At 31.0% G+C, this 16,510-nt stretch overlaps 1 protein-coding gene across 1 annotated transcript; it reads left to right on the top strand.

Annotated features, from left to right (window-relative positions):
• Positions 1-8,119: 8,119 nt before the first annotated feature.
• LOC127256050 (homeobox-leucine zipper protein ROC5-like) lies at positions 8,120-12,063 on the top strand. Its single transcript, XM_051281881.1, has 9 exons — positions 8,120-8,347; positions 8,455-8,654; positions 8,765-8,882; positions 8,990-9,700; positions 9,794-9,895; positions 9,981-10,193; positions 10,952-11,117; positions 11,204-11,559; positions 11,710-12,063. The coding sequence occupies exons 1-9, from the start codon at positions 8,120-8,122 to the stop codon at positions 12,061-12,063; spliced, it is 2,448 nt and encodes an 815-aa protein (XP_051137838.1).
• Positions 12,064-16,510: the final 4,447 nt, after the last annotated feature.

The following is a 16,510-nucleotide window of genomic DNA, read 5'->3' on the forward strand; positions in this document are numbered from 1 at the left end:
TAGTATTTTTGAAGGCACAATTTTTCATAAATATTATTGAAAAATATAATATACATATTTATTAACATAATATATATAATATAATTTATCCACTCATAAAAAAGTCTATAATTCAATACAAGATATCGTCTATCTCTATTCACGTGACGTTCTTAGATTAATTGATTTTTTGTGTGTGATATGAAGAATTGCGTCAAAAGCATAAAATATAGTATTATTTTAAATTGAATATTTGATTTTTTTTGACTTTTTATAATAAATATTTTATTTTATATTTTTTTACTTTTTCAATTTTTGTAAAATATTTTTTATATTGTTTATTATTATTTATTGGGAATTGCAATTGAAAACTTGTGTTGGAATAACAAAGTGAATTTTTTATATTATCAATATAATTTTTTATACTTAATATAAAAAAAATACATCTTTAAAAAATACAAAGTAAACAATTTTGTTTTCATAAAATTTTACATAAAATTATTATTTAAATTACAATTCAAACCATAAACTCCCACTCAAATAAATTAAAATTAAAAAAATCAATATACTTTTATAAAAAATTATGATAGTTACTGAGAAAATAATAAAAAATAATAACAAATATATCATGAATGCAGTATGTTGGAATAAAATCACTGGAGAATGATACCGAGTTCAAAATATAATATAATATTATCTTCGTCCACTTTTAATATTTACATATTTTATTTTCGTCTAACTGTGAACCACGCCACTAACTACTCCTCTCTCCGTCCCACATAATTTGTCTCTATTTTCTATTTTCGTCCGTCCCACGTAACTTGTCATTTTTATTTTTGAAAATATAATTATGCACTTTAACTGTATTTTAAATTTTATAATTTTCTTAATTTTAATTAAACTATTTATCTATCTTAATCTTAATCTATAATTATTTTTACTAATGCAAATTTTAATTATATACTAATTATACTTTACCTAAATTCACGTGTCTACAGTAATACATTCATATTACATGAGACGAAAGAAGTATTATTTTATTTATATTTATTTATTATTTTACTCTTATTATTATACACTTATATCTAAAAATAAAAAGTATTTTTATCATTACTATTAAAATATTAATATTTTAATAAACATATAAAAAAGTAAATATAAACCTTTGAGTTGAACCGAATAGACTATAATATGATATATAGTGATCATTTATTAATATATATTTGTATTTACATTATCGGATATGAATTATTTTGGGCGTGTTTACCTATTATTTTTGTACATTTTATATTTTTATTACAAATTTTTAAAAAATAATTATTGAATGAGACGGAGGGATTATTTATTTATCATAGTTTTCATCTAAGTGGTATTTGGTATAGAGAAATAGGGACAGAGAAATAAAAATATTCTCATTTCTCTTGTTTGATTGAGACAAATAATTGAGAGTTGGAAATAAATAATTTTTTATTCTCTAATTTCATTTATTTACTGTATGCAGAGAAACGAAGAGAAATGAAATTGAGAGAGTCCGTGTGTGTTTATTTATTTTATTTTATTTTAATATTTAAATTTTATAATTTAATTTGTGTTTATTTATTATTTTTTACTATTATTTATTATTTTATAAATTTTATATTCTCTCTTTCCCACGTACCATGTTTACGTTGTCATTTCTGTCCGCCCCATATACCATGTCACTTTCCTTTTTTGGAAAATGATTACACACTTTAATCTCATTTTAAACTTTTTAATTTTTTTTAAATTTTAATTAAACTAATTAGTTATTTTAATCTTAATTTATAAGTATTTATATTATAGGACAATTATTTTCACTCATACATTCTTAATTATCTACTAATTATACCCCTCCTAAAATACCGTGTCTACAATGTAGCAGACACGGTATATGGGATGGAGGTAGTATTATATAAATCTCATGAAATATCATATTTAAATTATTATTAAAACAACTTATCAAACTAAAAATATAAATAAAAATTACAATATATATTTTTATCTAATTTATTAATTTTTAGTGACCATTTTTTTTTTTTTCAATTAGTAATATAGTGCATTCTTTCTATGGGTTAGTATTTTTTTATATTTTTCAACTTAAATTCTCTATTTTTATCAAATAAAAAAATCAATTCTCATTCTCTATTCAATTTATTTTCTCTATAATTTCATTATCTACTATCATTTCTCTGCATTTCTATTCTCCGCAACAAACGCACCCCTAGTACTAAGGTACAAATTCACTAGTAGCATTTTACTTTCATGAAAATAATTAGCTTTCCAATAAATAAATAGTAATAATTATTATTATTCATAAAAATACTGTCTCGATTCTGATCATTCTTCATGTTGATCATATCAGTTACTTATTATAACACGTTATCGATAAACATTCAAATAATATTAATAGTTTTCGTACAATCGGATTCTTACAGATAAATTTTTAGTTATAAAACGACACGGGCATATGGAGAATTGAAATGTCCGAGACTTTTATTATTAAACTATGCTAATAATTACACCAATATATATTTAAGTCGCACTTAAAAATTTTACGCAATCAAACTTTCCATTTATATTATTATTTTTCGTTATAAGACGATATATAAAATCGAATCTCCCGAAACTTTTATGATTAAACTATGTCAATCATTAAATTTATAAGAAATATGGATGGATGAATTATATACATGTTCATTTAATCATTTAAATATAAAAATTAATTAATCAATCAAAATAAATATTAGTAGTGTATTTCTTTATTTTATATACTTTGGTTAATAAAAAACATCATCTTCATTTTATTTTCATATAAAACATTATATTTAATAATTACTTTCATATAATTAAAAATGTAATACAACATTCAAGTAAACAAATGTCTTCATATTTGTTTGCTTAATTTATTTTAGATACTGTATTTTTTTTTTCAATCATTTAATCTCCTAATTTACTATAAAATAATTATATTAAATTTTTTATTAAAAAATACATCAAATATATATTTCATTTAAAAAATTAGTTGGATTCCTTTTGAGTTTTTTTTTTTTTAAAACATAATTTCAATAGTATAATATTTTATAAATAATAATAATAATAATAATGTATTTTTATATAAGAATGGTAAGGGTTAAAATGGGGGAAAATGAAAATTGAAATATTTTATATTCAAAATATATACTTTAACAGTTCCTATTTATATCAAACCATGTATCAAACTTTTTACATAAAGAAAAATAGTTTATTTTTTTATTTTTACACAATTTTCAATAAAAAATATTTATATTTTAAAATTGTTACGAAAATTTCCATGAAATCAAGATGAGATAATAAAGACAAAAGAACACAAGAATTTGGTAACCCAGTTCGATCACGATGATCTACGTCTGGGGCGCTGCCAAGCCAAGAATTTTATTATAAAGTACGCAGGCACATGTTAAAGTGAGAATACATGAATATTTATAGCCTAAGCCTTTGACAATAATATCCAAATCATATTTCTAAAATCTAAAATATAATTTCCAAATCATATCACTAGATTTTAGGATATAATCAGGCTTCATATCCCAACAAAAATAAAAGTAAATAAAATTTCTTTGATAAAATAATTTAAAATAATAAAAATGACTTCACTCAAATTATATATTACAATTCTCGATAACTATCTATAAAATTTTGTAAATTCTAAAACAAAGAAAAGCTAAACCAATATATTTTCAAATTAAAAATCAAGACATTTTTAGTAAAAAAATTATTTGTAAGAAAAATACTAAAATAATAACAATAAATTTGAGAAGAATTTATTCACCCAGTTAAAATTTTTTGATACCTCTCTTGATTAATATTATAAAAAAAACTAAATTATAATACATATTTACACAAATATACAATGTTCATTAAAACAAAAATTAAAATTTAAAAAATAACAATTTTTTATTATTAATATATTTTTTATATCTAACATAAAAGTACATCGAAATACATAATAAACACAATCGAATCTTTTAAGTTATGTTCTTTTGTATGTTTTTACAGAGTTTTTTTTTCTCTAAAAATATTAAATTAAATAATTATAATTTATTTTATATTTAAAATATTACATCAACATATATTTATATCGCATCAAACAACTATTCAAATTCAACATTTTACTATTTATAAATCCAAACTCAAAATCCAAAACCACGAAAAAAACACACCCAAAATATAAGATAGAGAAGGTACTTTTCCCCATTGTTTAAATTTATATTTATATTTTTCTTATTGAAATAAGAAAGAGTTTTCAGTTTTTTAGGTGAAAAAGTACATTTCTTTTGTATTTTTAGCTAGAAATAATACAGTAATATTATTATCTATTTTCGTTAAAATTCATACCACAGAAAGTATAATACAACTATAAAAAAATGAATAAGATGTGTTTGTTTTGATATTCTTGTTCATAAAATTTGAATTATAGAAAATCTTAAAAAAAAATAAAGTTTGTTTATTTTGTATTGTTGTATGAATATATTGTTTATCTTCGATATAAAAATTTGTATTGATAATATAAAAATAATATTTTATATTAATTTTTATATTTTTATAAGTGAATAATATGTATATATTATAATTTTTTTTTATAATATTTATTCCATTTGTCATGTAAATTTAGAACATTTGTGTCATGGATATAAATTAAGAAAAAAAAATATTTTATTAAAAAGTGATAAAAGTAAAGAAGTATTTTGAAGTATTTTCGAAAATTTAGTTAAAATTAAAGAAAATAAAGAGATAAAAAATAATCAAAGTATTTATGTTTACGTTTTACGTTTTGCGCTATTAATATTATAAGACACTAATCAAAGTATTTTTGTAAAATTTTTTTAATTTGTATTACGTTTTGATATAATACTTAATAGTCAAATATCAACATGTAAAAAGTAAATGAAATCCTTAGAGTTGGACGAAAGTAGTAAAATAGTGACATTTATTGTAAATAAGGGTTCAAGAGATGGTAATAGTTAAATATTGAGTTATTGATTTTGCCAAAATAAATAATGAAGTAAATTTAACGAACAAACTAAAAAATAAAATAAATTTGACTAATGAAAAAAAAAAAGTATAAAAAATCATACTTCCTCCGTCCAAACAATAAATATACATTTACTTTTGGCGCGGAGTTTAAGATATAATAGTATTTTAATTATAGTGAGTAGGTAAAAGTAGTGTAATAATATTTTTGCCCACCAAAAAGTAATGATGTGATGTAAAATAAGGGTATTTGTGGAAAAAAAAAAGTGAGGTATTTAATAAAATAATTATTTTTTAATTAGACGTCCTAAAATAAAAATACGTATACTTTGTAGCTGGACGGAAGGAGTATTATATATATATATATAAAGTACCAAGTGAACAAACAAAAACTTGTTCGTAAAAAAAAATAAATAAAAAATGAGAAAGTGTAATTTTGTACTAATCTGATTTTCTTTTTTTGTTTTCAGGTCATAGTGTGAAAGTCATCGTCACATTGACTTTAGGCGTTTCGGATTTTATCAGAAAAAGGATTTCTTGTCTTATTATCGCTACTTTCTCTCACTTCTTTGCCACCTTCGATTTCGATACTTTAAGATTATACGTACATTATATATATAGATGCTCCTTCCGTCCCACATACTATGTCTGTCATACTGTAGATACGGTACTTTAGGAGGAGTGTAATTAGTAGATAATTAATAATATATTAGTGAAAATAATTATTTGATAATATAAATAATTATAAATTAAGATTAAAATAACTAATTAATTTAATTAAAATTTTAAAAAAATAAAATTAAAAAGTTTAAAATGGGATTAAAGTGTGTAATTATTTAAAAAAATAAATAAAAATAACATGATATGTGAGACGGACAGAAACGACAACGTGGACATAGCTCGTGGAAATAGACATAAACATGACTGTGTAAATAAAGAACGTTTTTTCCGTGACGAGAAATTCAGTCCATTCTAAAAAAAGGGATTTTTTAAAATATCAAAGAATGTCAATAATCTGATTCACTGTGGATATTTATAAAATATAATTTTTTAAATACATATGTAACGCCCTTGAAAAGTCCACCAATCATTGCGTACTTTTTCTTACAAGAGTCAAACCCCGAATCCAAACTGAAACCCAAATATTTTAATTTTGTTTTTAATTTTATTAGTGTGGAAAGTATGTAGAGTGTGTTTTTGAAAAAAAAAAAAAAATTCAATTTTTACTATTTTAATATTTCATTTCAAACGGCAAATATTATTTAAATATAAAATTAAAATTAGTTTTATTGTGACAATTTTTTTAAGTATAGATATTTTTTATTTTTTATTTTGTAAAATTATACTCTTTTGTTTGTCTTCAGGGTTACATTTACTTTTTATTTCATTGTATTTAACATTAAAAATATTTTTATATTTGTATAATTTATTGTACAAATATCTATTAGTATTATAAGCATTAATGAAAATATTTTTACAATTTTTTATTAATTTGTAATATAAATTTTTCTACTATAATAATTTATATTCAAATATCAAAATACAAAAAATGAATGAAACTTTAGAGTCTGGTGAAGATAATATCAAATATATATATTTTAAAAAAATAATATTACATAAATACTCAATTTTTTCCTATTATTATTATTATTTTTTTTTAAAAAAAATTATCTCTACTGTTCAAAAAATGGCTTAATTAGGGTTTGTTTTGTTTTGGGTGGAGCTGTGCTGTGCTGTCATGGGATTTCATTACCAACGCCCCTTCGGTTAATCTTAAATTTTGTTTGGTAAGAGAGATAGATGCCTTTCTCTCTCCTCTTTCTCTCTCTTATTCTGACGAGAGTGTGAGTGGATAAAATTTTAGGGTGCGTTTGTTTTGCATTTATGAAAAATTATTCTGTTCAGTTTTTTACGATTTTCAATATAAATATGTATTTTTTCAAATAAAAATATTAATTTATATTTTGACTGTAGATTAAAAAACAATAATATTTTATTGATTAATAAAATTATATAAATATATTTTAACAATTTTTTTTTTATGTTTTGTGTATGTGTGTAATAATATATTTGTAATTTAAGTAAATATTAAATTTATTTAAATATTAGTGTATGATATTATAATAAAGAATATATACTTTTGATTATGACAAACAAAAATAGTAAAAATGATATTTTCAATTAAATCCAATCAACTCTATTCTAATATGAAATATTTTTTTAATTATTTTTGTCCGTCTTACTAAAAACTAATTATTTTCTATTTTAATTACATATCATTAATTTTTATCTCAATTATAAATATACATTTACACGTTACAATTAATTTATATATAAAATCAAAGAGTAAAAAGTCAAAATATTTTACCCATTTCTACTTACCAATAAAATATTATTCTATCTCTCTAACTCAATAATATCTCTTTTCTATTTATAAAAAATAATTATACACTAATACTAAGATATGATTTTATATTTATCTAAATTACAAACGTACTATTATTACTTTATACATAAAGTCAAATGACAAAAATATCAAAACCTTTTATATATTTTTATTAACCAATAAAATTATATTATTTCTTAATTTACTATCAAAATTTCTATTTCAATTGAGATAGAAAAAAATATTATTTTTTAATTTATTACAAAAATATTTTTTTTAAAAAAAACTAAAGAATATTAATTTTCACACAAATTATTATATCAAAAAATTATTTAAATCAAAATTCAAAAACAATAATTCTCAATTGTATAGGAAATATCGAAGAACAGTGAATTTTTACTGTTGCCGTGACGGGTTTAAACCTTTGCGTGTGTTCTCACTGCTCTTCCTCTCTCACTCTACCGGTTTCTCTCTCGGGGTGTTTTCCTCTTATTTATTACATCATAAATTTCGTATCTGGAGCGAGAGAGGGCTTTGTCAGGGCAGTTGAGGAAGGATAGAAAGAGAAAATTTTAGAGAGAGAAACTTTAGAGAGAGAGAGAAACCCTCCATTTGCATATATAAATAAGTAGGCGACGACATTTGGGAGAGTCAAGGGTTTGTTTGTTTGATTTTCCGCTCTCTCACTCTACCCCTCTCTCTCTCTAGCTATTTTCCGACGCGACCATGGACTTCGGAGAGTTCGCCGGCGGAGAAATGTCGACAGATGATCTGCTCAATTCTTACCTCCAAAACGATAATATCGACATCTTCAACGACAACAGCGTTGTCAATCTCATGACCGCCGCCGTCACCGCCGGCACCAGCGGCGGCGGCGGGGTTTTATCTCTGCCCCCGCCTCCGCCGCCGCCGCCGGTCCATTCTGCGCCGCTCCCTCTCCCTCCTCCTCCTCCTGTACGATGATTTTTCCCTCTCTCTTTCTAGATTTTTAATTTATCTGGTTTTTGCCACTAATCTGCGCCTGTTTGTTTGTTTGTTTTTTTTTTTTTTTTCTGAAACAGCCGATGATGGAGAATTTCGTCGGGATGAGCTACGCCGGAGAGAATTTCAGCCTTGGCAACCACTTCGACCCCTCCGCCTCCTCCTCCGCCGCCGCCGCCGTATTTTGTGACGATTCGAACGACAACGCCGCCGATACCAGATCCTCGAAACGGAAAAAATATAATCGTCATACGGGCATCCAAATCCAGGAATTGGAAGCGTAAGCTATACATACACCTATACATACATATATGCATACCACACGTGTATATATCTATCTGTACGGTCAGTTACCAATTAAAAAAAATTAATAAAAAATAATCTCCCCAGGGCTTTCAAGGAAAATCCCCACCCCGACGAGAAAACGAGGATCGAACTTGGCCAGAGATTAAGCCTGGAAGTTCGTCAGGTCAAGTTTTGGTTTCAGAACAGAAGAACACAGATGAAGGTAATTTTTAATTTTATTTATTTATTTATTTTTTTTTTAATTTTAATAATCTCTGTCAGTAACAAACCCTAATCTGAGAATTCCGACGAATATTTGAACCAATTCAGACACAGATAGAGCGCCATGAAAATTCAATTCTGAAGCAGGAGAACGACAAGCTCCGCCTGGAGAATCTAGCGATGAAGGAAGCCATGAGAAATCCGGTCTGCCAGACCTGCGGCGGTCCGGCGATTCTCGGCGACGTCCCGGCGGAGCACCACCAGCTTCTGATCGAAAACGCCCGCCTGAAGGACGAGCTGAGCCGCCTCGGCCTACTCGCCGGAAACTTCTTAAACAAGAGAGGCAGCACCTCCGCCTCCCAAAACTTCAATTCTCCGGCGGCCGGACTTCTACAGGCGGTGGTTCCGGCGGCCGGAATTCAACCGGAGATGGTTCCGGACGGCGGCGTGAACCCTACGCTTCCGCAATTGCCTCTCGAGTACGGCGACATTTCTACCGACGATTACTTTCAAGTCTTCACACCGGAAATTGGGCCAGCAGCGGCGCCGCCGCCGAATGTCGCCAGCAATTTTGACAAAACGTTGTTCTTGGAGCTTGCACTGACCGCCATGGATGAGTTATTGAAGCTGTCCGAAATGCACAACCTCTGGTATGATAGCTTCGAATTAAACGGCGAAACCTTAAACATCGACGAATATGTTAAGGCATTCACCCCCTGCATCGGCGCGAAGCCGGGGCATTTTGTGACGGATGGGACGAGAGGCACGTGTATGTCGATCTTCAAAGGCAGCGTGATTGCGAAGACTTTGATGGACTTGGTAATAAAATCCGATTCGATCTTTCTAAGGTTACTGCTCTGTTTTTTTCTAACGCTCGATTTAGTAATATGATCGACTCGATTGTTTTTGCAGAAGCAATGGACTCAAATGTTTCCTTGTACTATCGGGACAAACTCGGTTTTGGATGTGATCTCCCATGGAAATGGGGGCAACCTAGACGGCGCGCTGCAATTGGTACGTTAGATTCTTACACGGCGCGATCGATCATTCGATTGGATATGATTGTTGTTACTTAGGAAAGTTTGTCTTTTGTTGTTAGATTCAAGCTGAGTTTCAGGCGCTTTCGCCGATGATTCCTTTGCGACCAATGAAGTTTATTCGATTCTGTAAGAGATACCGAACTGACACATGGGCAATCGTCGATGTCTCCGTGGATACATTGTTTCATGACATGAGAGGAAACACGGCTCTCGTTTGTCGAAGGCTCCCTTCGGGCTGCATCGTGCAAGATATGCCAGATGGCGATTCTAAGGTAATTTCGACGCTGAAAACATTGGAAAGATTCGTGTTTGTTAATGTTGTCTTAACTTTCCACGCCTTTTATCCAACTTTTGCGACTTTAATTGATCGATTTCAATGCTTTGTCGTCGCTGTTGCCGTTTTTGCCGTTGTCTTTTTTGAGTAAGTTTGTCTTGAGAATCTGTGATCTGTGTCCTTTCCTTCTGGTATCGCCTTTTCGAACATTCATACTTGTTAGCGAACTTTAAGGTTCGACGCTGTTCCTTTTTTATTCGCAGTGTCTACACGTGTGTCTTTGTCTTTATGCAGCGTATAGAGTAAATGTTGCGTGTGCCTTGGTTTCGTATCGCCTTTTTGAACATTCATACTTGTTAGCGAACTTTAAGGTTCGACGTTGTTCTTTTTTTATTCGCGCTGTCTACACGTGTGTGTTTGTCTTTATGCGGCGTATAGAGTAAATGTTGCGTGTGCCTTTGTCTCGTATCGCCTTTTCTAAGATTCATACATGTTAGCAAACTTTAAGGTTCGATATTATTCCTTCCTTTTTCGCGAACTTTAAGGTTCTACGTTGTTCCTTCCTTTTTTCGCGCTATCTACACGTGTGTCTTTGTCTTGTATCGATCTTTTTGCTCTATTGGATCCCTCTCCTTCGCAGTCGCTGGTAAGAATTTATATCCAGAGTTAGTTACTGCATATCTTAACAGCGCAATCACTCTTTTTAAGGATTCTACATTCAAACATAAATGTAATAACAAACTTTCGTCGTATCAGGTAACCTGGATCGAGCACACAGAATACGACGAGGGGATCATCCATCATTTATTTCGACCGTTTGTCCGGTCAGGACTGGCCTTCGGCGCGCAAAAATGGGTGTCTTATCTCCAACGGCAATGCGAACAATTCAACGCCCTCATGTTCCCTATCGAAACTCCCCCAGGTACGAGGTTTCGGTTTCTACACACGATGCTACGTTTCTTACACAAAAACTGATCTAATTCCGCGCAAAATTCCCCGTTCTTGCAGCGTTCCCAGCAGACGGAAAAAAGAACATCATCAAGCTGGCACAGCGCATTGTCCGAAGCTTCTCCACGAGCGTCTGTGCCACCGGACATCCGTGGGAAGTGATCGAAATCTCGGACAGCGTCAAGCTGCTTGCTCGAGCGAGCCACGGGATCGACGGAGACCCACTAGGCGTAATCGTCTCCGCAACGACGACGGTTTGGCTACCCGTCGTGAACGAAACGCTCCTCGAGTTCTTACTAAAGGAAGAAACTCGCGAGCAATGGGACGTGCTAGCGCAAGACGGCCCAATGGAGCGGATCTTCCAATTCCCGAAGAGCTGCAAGCCCGGGAACTCCCTCGCCCTCCACCGAACTGCAGTAAGTTAAAATTACCGCGCACGAAAAATAAATCCCGCCGTCAATTAACACTACAAAAAATATCATTTTCATAACAATTTTTTTTTTTTAGCTACGTGAACTTTAGGGACATAATTACGTTACAAATATATATTTTCGATCGTCGTGCAGGTCCCCGCCGGCAACCCGAATCGCAAGGCCATGGTGGTTTTACAAGACATGTACACCGACGGGACGGGGTCGGTGATAGTCCACTCTGCTATCGAGGAGGATCGTGTAGTTGAGGTGATGGCGGGCGCGGATTCCTCCGCTATGGGGATTTTGCCGTCGGGATTTGCGATCATGCCCGATTGCATGAACCGTGCGGGGTCCGATGTGGAGTCGGGTACGTTTATGACGGTCGGGTTCCAAATTCTTGTGAACAACGTGCCTACGGGGGTCGTGCCGCCGCAGTCGATAGCCACCGTGAAGAATCTCATTGCACGGACGCTTCAGGGCGTGCGGAACGGGATTAATTGCCGTTGATGATTGGGCAGATCGGGAAGGGACGGGCGCGATTTTGCCGGAATTCGAGTCAAGAGCGAACCTATATATATTTTTTAGCTGAACGGAATGACGGCGGTTCGGGTATTGACTTGGATGAATGAGCCTTTAAGAGAGGTTTGGTCTCGTCTCTTCCTTTATATGATTGGATATGTTGTCTGAAGAATGAACAGTGTTTGGTTTTCTTTATATTATTTTACATGTGATTTGAACAATGAACAATCGTATTTTTCGAGACAAACTGTTTGCTTCTATTTCGAATGATATTTGAACCATTGTGATTTGAGAAGAATATATGTTTGTTGGATTTGCTTGATGTTTGTTTCTTTCGATAATTTGATCTTATGTCTTTATATTGTTTTATTTTGTTTATTTTTATCTTTTTATTGCATATCAATTTATGATCGTTATTTTTTTTAATGTTTATCTAGAAAAATTTTAAAAATACAACTATGTTGGTTTGATAAATCACATAGTATAAGTCTTGAATGACATATTCCATTGATAAAGCATGATAGAGTTAAGAGTTCTAGTAAATTTGAAAATTTTATTAATATATTTTAAATTCTTTTTATTTAGTTATTTTGAAGTTTTAGTTGTTTCAATATATATATATAAAAAAATAGTGAAAAATATATTCAAAAAAATTGTAGTAGATTTAAAATTTTCTTATTACTTTTTAAAATTAGGATAATTATTTTGAACTTTTATATGCTAATATAGAGCAAATTTTATTGTTGGTCATATTAATTCTTTTTTTCCTTTTCCATAGAAATTTTCTTTATCAAAATTAGGCCATTTAGATTTTTTTATTTTTTTAATCATCATTTTTAGTTGTTCCATTAACACCGTAATAAAACTTGCTGATATAAATGTAATGGAAGTAGATTAGACAATAGACTTGGATTGAACATGGACATGTAAATTAAAATATTTTCATGTCGGCGGGACTATTATTTGTGGTCTATGTTAGAACATGCCGGTATTCGTAATACAATACGCTAGTGTTAAAGTTGTGCCAAATAAAGATTTCTTTTTATGTCTACCGTATGTATGTGTTCTAAGTTACACATTTTGTATTTCTATATTTGTATTTTTTATTTTTTTTTCGCACTTTTAGTTTTATTACTAGTGTTTATATACTTGTATCTATATGTTTATTGAAAACATATCGGATATGTTTTTTGGTTGTGTTCATGTATTCCCAAACTTGTTCTTTTACAAAAATTAAAATATTGGACAGGAATTTAAAGAAAGTAATACAACTATCAACAATTTCCGTCTTCTTATTCATGGTCAAACTCTTCTTCATCATGTACATTTAAAATAAGGATAGACTATTTTTATTTTTTTTAATTTCTGCACCTGACTCTATTATTATTTTAGAATTTTAAATGGATCAGGTCTCAAAACTATTTTTTTTTGCACAAATGATCCTCCATCACCCGAATCGTCATGTTGTCGCTGCATAGGCTCGTCGGTGCTAATTTGGTATTGACACGGTTGATCTATTAACACCATATGGGCGACAAGTGGATTTTTTTAATTTATTTTTATCTTTTATGCAATTCTTTTTTAAAAAAATCATTTGTCGCCTTAAAAAAAATTCACTTGTCACCCACATTGCGTTGACAAATCAACCAAGTCATTGTCAAATCAGCACTAGCAAACCTACTTAACGACAACGTGGCGATTTCGGTGACGGAAGACCATTTGTGTGAAGTTTTTTTTTGTTATGAGATAATTTACATACAAGGTCCATTTAGAATTCTAAAATGATAATAGATGTCACGTACGAGACTAAAAAAATAATTTATCCTTAAAATAATTATTTATTTGTTGATGTTGGTTAGGTCTTTACTTAGTCTTTAGTAATCAATTGTTGCACGTTCTTTATTTTCTTACATTTTATTTACAGGTCGATTTTCTTTAAAATTGAATCAATTTGTCGAAGCAAATATTCGCTTTTTGTTCTTTCGTCCAATACTTTGTCTACATCAATTTTGAGTTATCAATGGTAACAAAGTCCACACTTCCTTATTTTGCTATGTATGGAGCATTACATAACTTTGTTCAACCAGCCATCCATAAATTTGATCAATATTATGGCCACATGAGTATGTTGGCGAGAAAATGAAAGACATGATTGTCATTGGAAAAATTCTTACAATCAATGACATAGAGTTTAATTTTGTAATGTGCTCAATCAAAAAATAAAAATACTTAGGCACTCTATCCCTTAATAATTTACAAAGTTCATTTTTTGTTCACGAGAAAAAAATTACTCATCTAAAGAAAGAAAAACATATCTTGAAAATATCCATATGTAACTGCACCAATATATTCTATCAAGGATTTGAAGATCTTGCCATCAAGATTTGCAATCATGCCCGACTTTATGAACCACTCGGCAAGCGATATGTAGTCGGGTTTGTTGATGATTGTCGGGTTTCAAATTCTTGTGAACAACGTGCCTATTGGGATGATGTCGTTGTGATACTTTTAGAGTTGGGCCGGTGCTAGGTCAACTCATGTGTATGGAAGAGCTCGTATTAGACCATCCGAGAGTGAATAGAAATTAAGTGGATTTAATAGATTACTCATGTCAACAATGTGCATATTTCTTTTCGGAAGCACTATTAAAAAAACTATAGAGTTAAACGTTCTTACCCTACAGAATTTGATGATGGGTAACCCTCTAGAAAGTCTCTGAGAGTGCGTATGAGTGAGAAAAAAAAAAGTGCACTCGAAAGACTTGTGTTAACTTGCGGGACCGGTCTACGATCTCGACACGTTCAATTTTGCGTGACTTGCGAGTCAGGATGTCACAGTCACTGCATTCGACAGCCACCGTGAAGAATCTTGTTGTTCGCACTCTTCACGGCACGTAAACCGGACTTAAGTGCCACTAATGGTGATAACTCCAAATAGGAGCATATTCTTAGCTTGACAAAACTGTATATTACTCGAATTTTTGTATAAAAACCATCACAATGAATCATCAATGGCATACATTATTGATATATATCGCTTGGCATGATCCAGAATTCGTTGTTGAGATTATTAACGATTTTTGCCTTTTTAAGCGGTAATCTGGTGCCAGAAAAGCTAAGGCAGATGTCGCAAGCGACAGCCACCTCCGCTCACAAGCGCCCAGAATACATCATGAAAATAGTAAGGCATGAGAGGCAAGCGACAGCCACCCGCAAGCGACAGCCTCTCCCGCTTGCAAGCGACAACCCAGACACCCACCGCTGCAGATTATCACCAGATTCCAATTAAGTGTTCCAACTGCAGCGGTATAGTCATTCTATTTACAGCCAGCACAAGCGAGCCTAGCTGCGCTGATGCCCTCCAGCCCTTCGGCAAGCGTGGAATATCTGCGCCCCTACAGTTCAGTGCAATCAAAGCAAGCACCCTGGGAGTTATGGTCAGCAACTGCATCAACAGAATAACTACCAGTAACCGCCTAACTGCCTAGCGGTTGGAACTGCCCAACAACTCCCGTTTCACCTGCTATAAATAGGGTCAGATATCTTTATGTAAAGGAGATCAATACTTCGATTGAAACACTCTTAGCAAGTACTTCTCAGCAATTCGTCTTCTTGTTTTAGATAGCTCCAACCTTGTAAGAGAGTTCTCCACGTGAATGGTCAAGGGGGTAGGAGTTTTCCTTCTCCCTTGGCCAAGTCTTTACAGCTTTCTTAGATTAGAATTACTGCTTTCGTTTACAGCTTTGTAGCGTTAGTCTTTTTCATGCTTTCGTAGTAGATAATGAAATATCATTCAGTTATTCATCCTAAATTCTTCCACCAATTTTACACACTTATATAAAGTTTGAATTTGGAGAATTTCATTTCACTGGTTTAGAGCTAAAGAGAATTGATTATTTGAGCATTGTTACGCGCCAAAAGCAGTCTCAAGGTAGTTCAATGTAGTTAAGTACGCGGGAGCCCTGTCGACCTGCTTAACTGCTGTTCTGAATTCAATTTTGATTAAAAAGAGGTAACAGAAGGGTAAAGCCACTAATAAGGCAGATTTTGGGAAAATTAATTGGACATAGGCGGTGGTCTATTAGGTCGCAGAGATTTCTAGTAACAGTAGGGTTTCTTTCTTATAATATCTTGAATTTGGGTGTCATTGAAGTCTTTTTGTAAATCCCCTTGAGGTCAAAAATTCCAGTGTTATGAATTCTTTATATTCAATTTATATAATTACACTACTTCATTCTCACCGCTTCTGTAAAATACATATATTTCCGATAACACAAATGCATCGCTCGTTCATTGCCTCAAGGGAAATCTATCCATTTAGTAACGCACAGTTCAGACACAACATCTCTCTTTCACTCTCGGTCGCTCATTTAGATATATATATGTATACATATAATGTGCCGCTCGCTCATGTCCCGTTCACTCGGTAACCGCCA

The sequence above is a fragment of the Andrographis paniculata genome, unplaced genomic scaffold (genome assembly GCF_009805555.1).
Source record: "Andrographis paniculata isolate CXL003 unplaced genomic scaffold, ASM980555v1 Contig55END, whole genome shotgun sequence".
Classification (NCBI taxonomy): Eukaryota; Viridiplantae; Streptophyta; class Magnoliopsida; order Lamiales; family Acanthaceae; genus Andrographis; species Andrographis paniculata.

Excerpts from the sequence above, each read along its gene's own strand:
- LOC127256050 (XM_051281881.1), top strand. The coding sequence starts at position 8,120 with ATGGACTTCGGAGAGTTCGCCGGCGGAGAAATGTCGACAGATGATCTG. Across the intron at positions 8,348-8,454 it reads CTCTCCCTCCTCCTCCTCCT|CCGATGATGGAGAATTTCGT; the intron begins GTACGATGATTT and ends TTTCTGAAACAG. Across the intron at positions 10,194-10,951 it reads TGCCAGATGGCGATTCTAAG|GTAACCTGGATCGAGCACAC; the intron begins GTAATTTCGACG and ends TCGTCGTATCAG.